Genomic DNA, 15801 nt, shown 5'->3' on the forward strand with positions numbered 1-15801 from the left:
TTTTTTTAGTAACAGTGACCTTGACCTTGGCCCCACCAGCCCCAATATCGAACTTGACCTGTATCTTCTGATGTTACACCTGTGTACCAAATTTTTTTTCAAATTTGTCAAGCCTTTCATGAGTTATCGTCCGGAAACCGTTTTTCTATTTTTAGTAACAGTGACCTTGACCTTGGCCCCACCAGCCCCAATATGGAACTTGACCTGTATCTTCTGATGTAACACCTGTGTACCAAAAAATTTTCAAATCTGTCAAGCCTTTCATGAGTTATTGTCCGGAAACCGTTTTTCTATTTATAACAGTGACCTTGACCTTGGCCCCACCAGCCCCAATATCGAACTTGACCTGTATCTTCTGATGTAACACCTGTGTACCAAAAATTTTTCAAATCTGTCAAGCCTTTCATGAGTCATCGTCCGGAAACCGTTTTTCTATTTTTAGTAACAGCATACATGTGATAATTTCTTGGGTCGATTCCGGGACACTCGTCGTAATGTCAACGCACACTAGGGGGGTCCGGGGGCATGCCCCCCCTGAAATTTTTTTAAATGGGGAACGTCTGTGGTGCATTCTATAGCATATCTGGGGCTATTTTAGTCGTTTTTAACGTCGGGAAAATGTACCTATTTTGACTGCCAAGACGTATTTTTTACTTGACATGGTTGGGTTTTTTTCCTGCATTTTCTTTAAAAAATAAAACCACCAGATATTTTCCCAGGCTTTAAATGAAGTGCTAACCAGGAGGATATGCAGTCTACTTTCGGTTTCATCAAAACAGGAAATAAACAACTATACGGGCACCTGTTTTCCCGCGCTTTTGAGAACATGCGTTACAAAATATTTATTTTTTCATCACATTTAAAACGTTTGCAATTTATGACATACAATATTTTCCAGACGATAAAGAAGATTTTCCAGTCGATGAGCTTTTTTCCGTTTGGAGATGCATATAATTTTGATAGAGGGACGTGTCAACAATCGGCTGTATAAAGCGATCACGTGACTTACCATGGTCACGTGATTAAAGCACTCTATATAACCACCTGTAAACCCCATATCGTCAGTTTTATTTCGGCGTAAAAATACACACGATAGTTCGGAAAAAAGCTCAAAACACTAAAATTCCTTATGGACGTGTAAGTTGTTTAAAGTAATACGACGTATCGACTTTGAAATTTGAAAGGAATATGGGATGTTTTCCGTGTTTTAATTTTGTTTTTTTACTCATTTTGTCACTTTCTTTGAACTTACCTTCATGCTCGTTTGTTGGTAAAATGTGTGAAAAATATCAATTCATCAATTAAAAGCTATTATTCATAAGACCAAACAAATCCATATGAAACCAATGAATTTGTATACAAGAACCCTCCCCCACTCGTTAAGCACAACAATAGGCCGATAGATCATTTATCGGGTGATTGACGATGACCTCGACGACACACGTACCAATTAACGGATTAGTGTCAACATGTCCTGTGTTTTACGACTAGCGTCCCGGACAGGCAAAATAGCTGACTTACATTAGTAAAATTAAGATAATCGATTCCGACTCCGAGATTTTTTTTTTCGTTTTTTTTTATGACTTTCCGGGACAAACATGCACCCTCCGTGACTCCGTGACAGAGATATGATTTCCGGGACAATCCCGGACGTCCGGGACGTTATCACATGTATGAGTAACAGTGACCTTGACCTTGGCCCCACCAGCCCCAATATCGAACTTGACCTGTATCTTCTGATGTTACACCTGTGTACCAAAAACTTTTCAAAACTGTCTAGCCTTTCATGAGTTATCGTCCGGAAACCATGAAAAACGACAGACAGACAGACAGACAGACAGACCGACCGACAAGCTCACTGCTATATACCCCCTCAAACGTCGTTTGTGGGGGTATAATAATATTTTCGAATAAGACTTGCTACAATGATGGTGCAAAATATTTACTACAAAAGTAGGGCTTTCAAAATAAATGATGGTGAGGAGATATTTGCCACGTTAACAATGCTGTCCAAAACCAGACCTGATTTCCATACCTATACACACACATGATAAAACTAATGACAAAACTTGTTTGATATATTTCTGAATTGATGATTCAGGGGATAACTGGAATGTCAAAAAAATGGCCTAAAAATAGTTGATATTCTTTGCAATAAGAAAACTGCACAAGGAGAACAAAGCTTAGTATAAAGTGAATAAGTATAAACAATCAAAACAATCACTTACACACAGAACGGTTCATATCCCTCCTGGAGTCCACAACATGTGAAGTACTTTAGCGTGTTCACGTCCTGGCCAAAGTTGAGCTTGATCTGCTGATAAGCCCCTAGGGTTAGGGCTGGGACATAACCCTCGTCGACGTCGATGTTCCTAAAGGCAATCTCCTGGCCCATCGAGTCCATCATCAGTTCACCATTCAGGGAAAATGCTGCAGAAAAAATGTTCCACCAATATAAACATCTTTCTTGGTGCAAATTGAAAACACGTCTTTATACTGTATTAATCAACTAATAAGAACTGCTGGCCCATCAAGTCCATCACGAGTTCTCCATTCAAAGATAAAACTAAATTGGGTTTAAAGATCTTTGGTGAAAAAGTGTTTTGTATGATGTTTGTTAGAATATCTCTGTACTGTTTTGACTTGGAACAATTTGAATAAAAACTTATGTTAATGAAATGTTTCAGACAAGTATTTCATATTGATGAAACATGGTTTTTACACAATAATTACCTTATTCCTTTTCACAAATTACAACAAACATGGAAGTAGAGGGCAGATAATTTGGGGAAATAAAATGCCATGAATCTATCCTGCTGATTCATGTGTCATATTCTGAGCCTTTTAACATAGAGAGTAACATTTATTTCAAATAAGGGATAAACACATCACTTACTGAGAGTTTTGTCGTGTAGATCCAGCATACAGCCAACCACATCTCCCGTGTTCCAAGTCTTACCATAGAATTCCGCTCCCATATTCCACTTACGACCCTGTTCATACACAAAATGCAATGATGAATGTCATAAAATCACAGAAATATTAAAAACATATTTCAATGAAGAACATTAAACTTAAACTGAATCTCCTTTGTTTGTTAAACATATGTTTCAAATCTAAGACATAAAATAACAGAAATATTTAGTGTTTTTGACAAGACAAACAATTTCCCTTCAAATGATATTTCCTTGGGCTGTATTCATAAAATTTCTAATAAACTCATTATTTAACTTAAGTCAATTTCCAAAAAACTTACACAGAGGCCGTCAAATGCGTAGGACAACCCATCCATGCCGATCTCCTCCGCGGGGCTGGCAGATTCCAGTGCCCAGCCAATCTTCATGTAGCCTGTCGTCAACACCTCACACTCGTAGTACCTGACAATAGGGGGAGCAATTCTCTTCAGTTGATGCACCAAGGTTCAATTTATTGGACAAATACAATAGAATGATAAAAATAGCACTCAACCTTTTTGTATTTTTTTTTGACGTGGTAAGTTTAGGGTCAGCTTTTGTAAGTCTCAATAGAGTCTAGATATTAGCCATAGGCTACTTACAACACTGAATAATTTGGATATTGATATGTCGATAAACATATATAGATTTATAGTTAAGACGAGCCTACCACTTCCCAGACTTGACAGCGTAGGTGAGCTGTGCTCGATATGTCCTCGTCTTCTTCATTTTCTCTGCATGGATTCTGTTCATGGCTAGTAGAGGAATATGATACGAAACGTAAATACATGATCAAAGATCAAACAAGAATGTTCGAGGATCATATACAATTGTTCAGTTAGGTCACATTAGTACAGGGAATTATGATTTTGTGTAATTTTAGTAAAGGCAATTATTTAAACTGATTTATAAACTGATTATAAAGTGTATTCATTACAGTTCTCAAGAACTTTTTTTGACAAACAATAGGGATTGCTTGATTTCTTTCACTTTTAATAACACTTATAAAGGTTTATTATAGTTGAATGTTAATGCTATACATATATATGCAAAGATAACATATTGAAATTGTGTATACCATGAACATCAAAATAACAGCTGGAAATGAACAGATTATAAAAGCTTCTTCTAATGCCAAAAATTATAACTAGCACTCATCACTTGGTAAATGTTAAAATGGTGAGGTAAAATGTTAATACATGTATCAACAGAACTGGTTTGGGGTAAGCTTTAGGTTTCCATGGGAACACACCATTCTTGGTACTAGGGTACTTTAACGGTTGTTAAGCTAGATGCTAGACTGGCTAGTGGGGAATGAATCATGAAACATCTTGCAGGGGTAATCTGAGATGTGACCATTACTCTTATGGTTCAATAATCCTTATATAAATGCTGTAAATTCACTGTGACCATGTTTATGGCTTTTTGAAATTATTTTTAGCATATTATAAGCCAATCGTAAGAATATCATAGCAGACGAGACAACACTATATGTAGGAATTGTGTTCCTAAAATCAATCTTAAAGACATATTTGTCTTATCATTGTCTTCCCACAGACTTGTATGCCAATCGAAACCTACTGAATAACATGTTAGTACAATGAGTTTTCCTACAATTAGAATTGTGAGTCAATTTTAGTTTTAAATCTTCACATGGCAAATTGAAAAAACAAAGATTGAAAGTTTCAAATTCACATATCAGATATTGCCGAAAAAATGCAAAGTTAACATGTATCAAAGCTGATTAAAAACAGAGCTCGAATTCATTATAATATGAACAATGGCAAAAAAAATCATTCCATACGATGGTGCTATCTATATAAAAATTGCCGACATAATAACAAAGTGACCTCTCCACTTATTACCTGGGATGTCTTTGTCTAGAAACAAGTCAGGGTAAAACATTTAATATAGGACCCTTGCTATCATGATACATTGTACTCTGATTCTATGAGAATTACAAGTCATTATTAGATGTACAACTTCTTTATATGAGCCGCATCGCTGGATTTTGGGCCTTCAGACATCTGATTACTTTCTGATTTTATTTTAAATTTCATTCTAAGCAGTGCTGAAAAGTTAAATAATAAAACTTATATATTGCTAAGATACAGCTTTACAAGCATGACCATGTGAAGCAATTTTTTACAGCTAACTTTGACATCACAGTGAAAGAACTTAATTGAAGCAGTGCGTATAATTATCATATCAATATTAAAACCGTCTTTTGATGTAAGTTTAAGCTTTACACAAAATTATTGCCCCAATTTCTCGAAATTTCTTAAGCTTAACAGGCTTAAGTAGCTTATTTTAAATGGTCAAAACACATACTTTGATTTTGGTAAATGAAATATGGTTGTTTGTGAACATCATAAAAGAAATTATCTATTTAAGGTTGAATAACTCAAAATGAAGTTAAAATTACACAAATTATAGATAAAGAGAAATAAAGAAATTAGATTAATCCTGTTATAAGGACTTAAGAAGTTTCAAGAAATTGAGGCAGAAAGGCGATTCAGGACTTAAATGCAGATCAAACTGTATAACATAAATGTTTTGAAGATTATTGATATTTTATAACAAGCAAGACGTTTGAAGTGGACAACCATAAATTTTGTCTCGACGAAGAATTTGGTAAGTATGGAAACATGGAATAGGCATTTGTAATAACTCAATAAGAAAACCATGCAGAAGTACCTTTTTATTCAAAGAGTTTTAAGTCATTGTATGACATTACCTTATTTTGACGTTTTTTTAACAATAAATATCTTAAATGTAAAAGTGATGTCCTAAGGCCCAAAATCAGGCAGTGTATTTAAGTAAGTTTTTTTTTTAATCACAATTATAGCTTCTTTTTTAATTTTAATAATGTTTTAAAGTATTTGATAGTAAATATTAAAGCTATGGTACTAAAAAGTTCCTTCATTAACCAGTGTGATTCAAATCATACATACTGGAGCTACGCACTCGTTGTGTATAGTTTCATAGTTTTAGTGCAGCACCTTTTTCTTAATATTATATAAATGTGTCCCTTCTTTGTATACATACAGGCAATCAGTCCATGTTTTACTGTACTTAAACAAAAATTCAATTTTATGATGTCAGCGACCATATTATATTTTGGGCCGGTCTGGAACTCTTCAAAACTACAAAAAGGACAGCTGACATCATATTATATGGACCACTGACATCATAAAACTGGCGAGTGCGGCTTGCGGCTTACAACGTCAAAAAAAAGATGCAAGTAAACATTATTTGCTTTGTTCATTAAAACACATCAAAAGCGCTTTAAAAATATTGAATGGTAATATAAAATGTTTGATATAAGAAATATAACAGACCACTTTAGGCCAAATGGCAATATAAGGACCGGCCAGTCAGTCACCGAAAGTCAATGGACCTCAGCTACACTTTCGGGGGCTGACTGGCCGGTCCATATAATGTCATATGACTCTCAGTGGTTTGTATTAATTCTTAAATATAAGGACACCATGATTGCAGTAATCAATTTTGAAAAATGTGATTTTCTTTGATCTTAACAATTCAAAACATCTTTATGTGGCATTGTAAGGAATATGATTCACATAAGACTATTAATTAAAACTAATTCTAAGTTCTTATCTGTGCTCCTCCATCATATACCAAATCTAAAATACAACATTAAAGATAACTTAATGATAAGTTATTCAAAACAGAGTTACAATGAAGGGTTCATACCTTTCATTAGGCCGTGGGTTGCCAAATGGTATTCAAGTTTGCTGCCTTGAAAATGTAAAAAAACACAACAGTTTAGAACATAGCTTAACCCATAAGTAAATGAACAGACTGAATAACACATGGAATTTCATGGTTATTAATATACATGTTTGCCAACAGTTCTCAGCAGTATATCATAATAAAACATATATACTGAGAAAAAATATATAATTGAAGCAAAAAAAAGGCCAATTTATGTCCGCAATGGCAAGGAATGATAAGCTGAATGATGAGAATGAAAGGTGTGTTTTAAAGCATGTGATACTAATAGTAGCACTCACTACAGGACTTTCTAGCCTCATGCCAGATAATAACTAGGAAACATTAGCTCCATTACAACAATTTTGTGATGTTACATAAAAGAGAAGGTTTTTGTTTTTTAACACTGTTTCATTCTTCTTTCTTTAAAATTAAGTTTAAGGAATGATGTTTTTTTTATTCAGAGGGCATTTGGGGCCTCTGGGAGCAGCCATAGTGTATAACACCCTAGAAGTCTCGTTTTTTGAAATTGAAATGGAGCTATGCGTCCCTAGGTGAGCAAATTCTAAGCTTACTATATCTACATGTGCTGGTCACTTCAACACAGCCAAGCTTATTACATAAATAAGTTGGTGCTATATTTCATATGGTGGAGACAGCCAATCAGCATTAAGCAAATAACACTTTTAAAACACCATTTTGTGATTTATTTCTGATAAAAGGAGCGCCATTATTACTACTTACTTACAACTGTAACACAGAATTTTTTCAGTTTACTAATAAACACAATGCTTGTTAATGTTCATTAAATCTATGATAACAGATTCTTTTTCATTATACAATTAATAAAGAGAATTTGAGCATCCGAATGTTAGCATTGTACGTAAACCGGTTCTGTCAGTCATGACATAAGGTTAATACTTGTTTTCTTTTATCTATACTATCTAAATCTTAAATGACAAAAAGCTTAATTAAAGACTGAAATATTCTTGGGGTTGGGGACATATGTAGGGAGTGGGGTAGGGGGAGGGGGTACCTGACTGTGGCCTGGCAGCCTCCCCAAGCTCTGTGGTCGGGGGTTCCAGCTGGTAGCCGTATGCCAATATTGTCTTCACTGTCTGGCCCGCAGAATCCCTGCAACACAAATACTGGTAAAAACTCATCACTAGACATCTGTTGACTTCTTAAAACAATCAATATCATGTGATGAGGGGGGTAAACAAACATTGTGTAAAGAAAATGTACACTTTACTGTAATGGGGTTTATAAAATACAAATAAAATCATATTTTTGAAATAGGTAACATTCTTTGAGACATTATATTACCTGTTTGCTCTTTTGATATGTTCTTCAACTTTACTGTAAGGCACTAAATGTGGACTTCTCTTGTTCACTGGGTCCTGGAGCAAAAAGAATTGGTTGTAATAAAAAAATGCACATAAAAAACTGTCAGCTTTTATTTTCCACAGAATCATTCTCAAGTAAGAAGGCACAAGCATTCATGTGTACCATAAAAAACACTTTGTCTGGTAACTTATAATTATTCAGTTCCATGTCAGTTATCACATCAGATATTAATACATATTTGATTCTTGAAGTCTGTCAAGTCCAGTAATATAGATTTATCTTCTACAAATCCAATCTGTAATTAGCTTTGTCCGTCCATGTTTGATGCCGTCCTTTGCCCAGACATTGTGGGTGTACACGGCCAGCACTTGATCCTTACCTTGTACAATCTATCCATGTTTGATGCGATCCTTTGTCATAAAATTGTGGGTGTACACTGTCAGCATCCAATCCTTACCTCATACAATCCATAAGTCCATCCATGTTTGATGCGATCCTTTGCCCAGACATTGTGGGTGTTCTCAGCCAGTAGGTCAACCAGGTCGCTCATCTTCTCATCCAGCTCAGTACTTGACAAGTCTAGTGGCATTGGCTTGTACCCATTTGCTTGTAGGAAACTGTGAAGCATACAATATAGTTATATATACATTTAAGGGATGTCTTAAAGTAAAACTGTTTCCTCAAGAGACTTGGGCCTTGAATTTATCCTAGAAAACTGATGAGTATTAAAGCTTATTTTTGTAAAACACTGATTTTGTCCAAAATGGAACTATGAAATCTATCTGATGAAAAAGTCAGGCCTCAATGCAAACTATTGCTAAAAATTATTTTGTAAATATCAGTCTTTTTGACTTATGAAATACGGAAAACATGAAAGATCTGAAACAAATATTAACTACTAACTCAGAGCTCAGTTTGATCATTTTCATTCTGTTGGTCTTTGATTCCTTTGTTTCCATGGAGACATGGTATCCTAAAGCCAGCAGAGTTCTGAAATTATGCAATGCAAAAACAAATATTACTGAATTTTATTTCAAAAGATCAATAACCCATGTTAATATATAGGAGAATAACTAGCATAACTCAACAACTATTAAAGCCAGAAATATTTTTTTTGCTGTGCTTGTATGTAGTGTTTCTGGCAACTTATGTACTAAGTTTCATTTGAATATTTTGATTACTTTTAGAGTTATGGTTAAGGTTAGTTTTTCCACAAAGGCTATGACAAGGCAGACAAGCTTAAACTGTTAAAGCACTGAGAATGAATGCTTCCCTACCTAAGAGTTTCAAATGAGACAGTAATGACGTATTTCTTCTCAGACATGGGCAGTTTCTCAAAGCTAGTGATACTGGGGTTCTTCTTGCGCGGGTCATCCCTTATCTCACCCCAGGACCAGCCCTGATCAATTTTGTTCATGGCCCAGACCTCATGTAGGTTCTCCGCCAGCTTGTCACGCACAGATTCCACATACACTGGAAGCTGGACCTGCATAGTCAGACACAGTGGTAAGAAATTCTGTAGCAAGGTTGTTACAATTAACGTAACAAAAGCATCATAAGGTTGTTCAAGTTTTTAAAGATGGAATTGTTGAAGCTGTCACTTACGATAGGAATGAGACACCAATGATTTGACTTTAACCCTTTAGAGCATGTAAATGACTTTGGCCGCTATAGCCCATTACCGCATGTAAACGGATGTGATTACTCCAATAATATGACATTAACTCGACTTTTCTTCAAACAACAGAAGAGTTAAAATGAAAATATTGCAGTGAGTAATGGTGATGTACTTAATATATTTAGTAATACAATTTATGATTCATATTTAAGATTACTTAATTTGTTATGCTATTATACATACATTGCTAGTGTCCACAGGCTGGGGCACAAATGGAGCATAATCCAGGACCTCTGTGGGCCCGCTGATGATGTTTTTCTGGACGTCACCCAAGTAGAAGCATGGCTGGATCTTGAGTTTCTCCTTGGGTAGGAGGGACTCGATGGCTGGGGAGTGGTTGGGTGGTGGACCATGCTTCATTTTCCCCTGGTCTCCACCAAGCACAAACCGACAACTGGTGATAGCAAGTCATACATGCGAATAATGGATAGTTTTAAGTGTATTTTTTCAGTTTTGATCAACTTTCTTCATGAAAAGAAACACAAGTACACAACATACAAAATGTGGCCCTTAAATTTCTTTAGAGGATTTTGTTTTCAGCAGTTTAACCTGGAAAAAAATACTTTAATACTTTAGAAATAAATTATTTAGGCAAGATGCAATGACAGTTTACAAACCATGAATGGTTCTTATATGAAGACAACTATACAAGTGATAGCTTAAGAATCAATGTATTTTATTTCCAACTTTTGAAATTTCTTGTGTCCTACCTAACACAGGCAGTCAAAGAGATGACCGGAAAGAAGAGCCCATCTACGTTGAAGTCTTTGAAGAGTCCCATGACAGGTGCCCCATTGAGTGTGAACGATATAGAGGGCACGGTGAGGTCAAGAGCACAGCCGACCACATCTCCCTTCTTGAACACTTGGTGGGCTTCCCGCACTGGCTTCGGCTTTGCACCTACATAATAAAGTAAGTGTAGTACATTTTTAAAATACACACAGACACGCCATTGAAAATGCAGACCCATTTTTTACCGAAATACTATTTAACAAACTTCCTTCAATTATAGAGTGCTTGATTCAAGCATTTATTCCAGATTTACTTATGTGAAATACACCATAGGTCATAACTTAAGTCACAGGCTGAATACACCAATACATAGTCCTATGCAAAAATTATTTAAGGCAAGTAAACCTTTCATTAATTGTTATCATTTTTATAAATCAAATCTGAGACTGACCAGTCCAGAGAGACACGCCATCAAAGGCGAAGGAGTAGAGGTCATCGCCAGCGCCGTTACATCCCCAACCCTCACCGGCCCCGGGGTAAGGCACGAACCCACTGCTGTTGGCCCAGCCAATACGGAGAAGAGGCGACAGGTGAGAGCTCCATTCAAACTGATCGACAACCACCTCAAAGTACCAGCGCCGGTACATGGACGACCCGTCACACAGGCCCACATAGATGTTTGGCTTCATGCTGGAATAGTTAAACAAGGATTATACCATATTGATCTTACATCAAATGTAAAGGTGGTGTATATGTTTGGTAAAGGTTAGATTCACTTTACGTCACCATGATGAACATAAAGTAACATAAGCTCTGAAGTAACAAAGGTATGTCTGCCATGAAATTATAAAAGCTACTGAATAAAGATACAACAAAATATATGATCAAACAAGAGCAGGACAAGTGGATAACAGCTCTCATCTGGGTATTTAATGAGAATTATTGAAGGCAGAGTTATGGTCTTGCTATACATGCCTGTATTGTCCAAAGTAACATGTGTACAAACTTTCATGTAATCATCTTAAACTGTATTTGAGGTATGGCAGAGGATAGGTTTTTCAACTCTGATGCCACCCGATGTGCCAATGCATTCACAACAACTGGACTTTTCTTTAAAAACAGACAACAAAATTGAATAAATTTGTGCAGTAAGTCACCTAAACACATGGTCCACCAGTTTTGTCTGGAGCAACAGGTCTCGACCTGGCAGCAGGTTATCACAGATCAGGTTCTGGTTTGTTCTCACAGCAACATTGTTACCCACACACAGTGACTTGAGCACGTTCAAAACCTGGTGGCGAAATTAAACATACGCACATGTTAAATAGCATTAACATAATATGTAGCAATATTATCATGCACCAAACTTCAAAAAGCAGTCTATCTCCTTCTCATATCATAATCATAATGTTTTAGTATGTGTGTTCCATTTGATAGTCCCACTTTTAATTACATTTTCTAAGTTCATTCTCAGAGTAGCATACAGAGAAACTGGTGGCAGCAGCCATTTGTATAAAACTAGTTGAGTTTTCGGTTTGGTCATTGTTAGCCAACAATCCATCCAATCATGACTATTAACCAATCAAATCCTTTAAATATGCAAACTAACCAATGGTAAGCAAGTAGACAACTATTCAAGTTTATACCATTTACTGCAGTTATTAATTTCTGCTCTAGCATATTCATAATTGTATACAAATACTTACTTTAGGATCTCTGCCATGTTTGTCAATGAGAGAGATGATGGTGATTATGTGTTTCTCCTTAATCATGTTCAGGGCCTCTGGAGAGTCTATCAGAACACAGTGGAGCACATCCAGCACACCTACAGAGCATAGGTGATATAGTTACACAATGAGAAAGATGATGGTAGGGATGTGTTTCTCCTTAAAGGCCTAGTTTAAGGAATGTTTGGCATGATAATCCCCTGCTGTGCATATCCTGCTACCCACACTGGTGTCACAGTAGGGGCCAATTTCCTGTGTATTGGTTTATTGGCTCAGGGCCATTAAGGTTCCATTTTTTACAATAAAACATCGAAAACTGAACAGCAGGATATTCATATTGGAGATCTGATAAGCCAATTAGGCAATAATATTAAGATCAATTAACAGAGATTGTGTACTAATACACGGTTTGGGGGGGGGGTCACTTATAGAAGGCTTAAACTAGGCCTTTAATCATGTTCAGGGCCCCCGGGGAGGCCATCAAAACACATTGAAGTATGTCAAGCACACCTACAGGACAAACATACACACACAGATATATATGCATCCATATACGCTGTCACAAGTTTTTAATTTACATTGACTATTCATATAATATTTTCATACATGCCATATTTTCTGGAGACCATTCAGGGGGATTTGTTTAAAAGTCTGAAAATTCAGGGGGATTTTGGTAGTATTCAGGGGGATTTTTAGCACATCTAATTCGGCAAAATTTCAAAGTATTTTAAGACGCAAGTACGAAAAAAACAAATTGCCATAATTTTGAAAGGCTCCCGAGGGGATTATGCCCAGAATTTAAGGGGTTTTGGGTCACATACCAGGGGATTTTCATCATCGCCATGTAGCATTACAGGCATGACACAAGTGCCAATTCACCTTGTTTACCCCTTTTTCCAGCACTTCATCTATATTTTTATGAGACACAGCCATATTGCATAACAAAAGCACTCACTTGAAAAATTAAATACTTCACAGAAAAATATGTTTCAGAACCAATTTAATGGGCTTACCTTCCTCTAAAATTGGATACAAAATCTGCTGCCTATGATCATAAATGATGACTTTCAGACTAATAGAGAAAATGGAATGAATTATCAATATTTTTCATTTCAATTCCCCAAATAGTCAGATTTGTTTGCTTCTGATAAAAAGCAAATGCATAATTTATTGTTTAAGTTCATAACATATCTTCTTTGGCATTCATCAAAATATAAAAACATAACCACCATAATAAATGAATAAAAATTATTCATCGGAATTAAATTGTCTACTTTCAGTTTCTCTTCTGGAAGTTCTGTTATTTTCCGATATTTGCAAAGAAGGTCAATGTCATGTATGCAAACATATAAGTGGGGCATAACAAAGAACAGCATTGTCTATTAGTTATTTTAATCCTTTTCTTTACTGAATAATTTACTGTCACCTTTCAATTAAAAATCCTTTTGATGACAATATGACACAATTGTATTGAAGAACGCTTTAATTTGTTACATCCTCTCTGATTGGATAAAAATTATAGTTTTAACCAATGAATATCGACCTTTTATCTGACCAGTCTAATTGACATTTTTTACGCAAATTCTGTCAGTTTCAATCAAAGCAATGCATGAAATGTGCCCTGCTGATTTATTAAGTGTCACCCAATAGGTGTTGTTAAAACACACCATCAGTTGATAATCCAATTAAGCTTCAGGACAGGAAGGGCATTATAACTGTAAACAGGCATATATAATTAAACCCTGTGATAAATTTGCGTAATTTTAAACACATTTTTTTTTTAATTCCGGGGGATTTTCATCCCCCTCCAGGAGACCGGGGGATAGGTCGAAATTCCAGGGGGTTCATCTACGTTCTATCAGTAACTCCTTAAGTTTTTACTTAGGTCATGTTTCATGATAATCTCATGAGCCTGCTTTTTTATTTAAACATTTAATCACTTTTAAAAACTATTGGAGAAGTTATTTCGCTACAATGAGCCAGTAACTGTAAGTTATGGCCACATGTTATAATATTTTCCTCTATTTAGGTTTTTGCCATACCTTTTGAAGACATCTGACTTTCTAGTCGGTGAACGAGCCAGTCCAGCCTGTATGACTGGGCGAACTGGGCACAGTTGGCACGGTTACCGCGGATCATAGCAGCTGTAATAGCAAAAATATATTAACAGTTGTTTTCTTTTGCTTCCTTTTGGTTTCAAAATGACTTCAAGAACAAGAAATAGAGAATATTTATTGATTTCTGTTTTAGGCTGTATCTTATTCTACAAGTGGTCATAGCAAAGAAATCTTCATAAGCGGTGCAGGAATCAATAATAAGCCAAGAAATAAGAAACCTCTACACATTTAAAGAAAGTCAAATATTAATGGTTTTAAAGGTACGAAAAGAATTTCTACACCCATCATAATAATGCTTTCAATAATTTATCGTTTGTTTAAACACGCAAATAAGTGAGACATGCCTAGGAGTAGATACAGGTATCCAGAGATATCGTCCCACTTGTTGGCAGCATCCTCGCCCGCGTAGTGGGCAAACTGGCGCTTGCTCTTGTACTGGCCAAACTTGTCGATGGTCTCCAGAATCAGTGCAATCATGCCCTCCTCCTGGAAGAGGTCCTGTCGATTTCTCAGTGCACGTAGCTTGTTCTGTTTCTCCTCATGTTCTGTAATGATACATAAATACTCAGTAAGCAATTTAAATTCAACTGTCTGGCTAGCCAACATTGGCAAACTAACTCCTCACATAAGCACATTGACTCTGTTTCCCGACCTAAATAGTGTTATTTCATCAAGAATCATAAAAGTGATTCTGTACCCAGGAGTTTTTTAGACAATAGCACCACAATGTTGAAACTCTCTCTTAAGTTTGAAATAACTTTCTCAGATTCTTGGTGAAATGGCCCCCATGGGACATTGATTGGCAGTCATCAAGCCAGACAAATGCATTTCCTCTTGGTACTCAAGTTTCCCTACCGCTCAACACCATATTCTCACACAACATTGTGACAACAAGATTTCAATATGCTACACATTTCAAACAGTTCACAAGGGGAAATAAGATTAAAGAATTTAATGTGATAGGCTTCTTTAATGTATTTGAAAAGTATTTACCATATTTTACAATCTGTATGCTAATTCCCCTTTCTCTAAAAGCTGTAAAGGCACTCCCTTTTCTATAAAATCTGTACAATTATTTCCCTTTTTTTAAACGCTGTAAAGGAATTCGCCTTTATATAAAAGAAGTATTTCCCATACTTCACAAGCTGTTCATGGTTATACCTTCATCGTCTGCAGGCTGCTGGAAGTAGTCTATGAGATCTGTAAGGCACTTGACCACCTCCGACAACCTGATACGGGACCACGCGATACATGTGCGACCTTCACTGCGGAGCAAGTCCAGGGCCCTGCATAAACAAACATTACATTGAAGACATTGAAGACTTGATACCAGGCCATGTGAAACAAGTGTGACCTTCATTGTGGAGCAAGCCCATGCCACTTTATATACTACATTACAAATACTTACATCTTATTACAGGACCATCAGATACAAGTGTAACCATAATTATTTTTTGAGAAGAGGGTTTGCATCAACACATACTTGTAAGTTTACCAAAAAGTGTTTTGTC

General features: G+C 36.1%; 1 protein-coding gene across 9 annotated transcripts in view; it reads right to left on the reverse strand.

Moving 5' to 3' along the window:
* LOC128208856 (ryanodine receptor-like) overlaps positions 1–15801 on the reverse strand; it is a 116479-nt gene that overhangs the window by 70125 nt on the left and 30553 nt on the right. For 7 of the 9 annotated variants that reach the window (XM_052912504.1, XM_052912511.1, XM_052912510.1 and 4 more), the window contains 19 exons: positions 15452–15576; positions 14635–14835; positions 14216–14317; positions 12153–12271; positions 11604–11737; positions 10898–11136; positions 10425–10614; positions 9898–10108; positions 9314–9522; positions 8940–9026; positions 8494–8653; positions 8016–8089; positions 7726–7823; positions 6672–6716; positions 4820–4834; positions 3625–3709; positions 3257–3377; positions 2897–2993; positions 2229–2430 (listed from right to left, as the gene is read on the reverse strand). In XM_052912504.1, coding sequence (XP_052768464.1) covers positions 2229–2430; positions 2897–2993; positions 3257–3377; positions 3625–3709; positions 4820–4834; positions 6672–6716; positions 7726–7823; positions 8016–8089; positions 8494–8653; positions 8940–9026; positions 9314–9522; positions 9898–10108; positions 10425–10614; positions 10898–11136; positions 11604–11737; positions 12153–12271; positions 14216–14317; positions 14635–14835; positions 15452–15576 — 2514 coding nt within the window. The remainder of the gene's footprint in view (positions 1–2228; positions 2431–2896; positions 2994–3256; positions 3378–3624; positions 3710–4819; positions 4835–6671; positions 6717–7725; positions 7824–8015; positions 8090–8493; positions 8654–8939; positions 9027–9313; positions 9523–9897; positions 10109–10424; positions 10615–10897; positions 11137–11603; positions 11738–12152; positions 12272–14215; positions 14318–14634; positions 14836–15451; positions 15577–15801) is intronic. The other 2 variants (XM_052912506.1, XM_052912509.1) reach the window with 2 other exon arrangements.

This window comes from Mya arenaria, chromosome 11 (assembly GCF_026914265.1).
Source record: "Mya arenaria isolate MELC-2E11 chromosome 11, ASM2691426v1".
NCBI classification, from domain to species: domain Eukaryota; kingdom Metazoa; phylum Mollusca; class Bivalvia; order Myida; family Myidae; genus Mya; species Mya arenaria.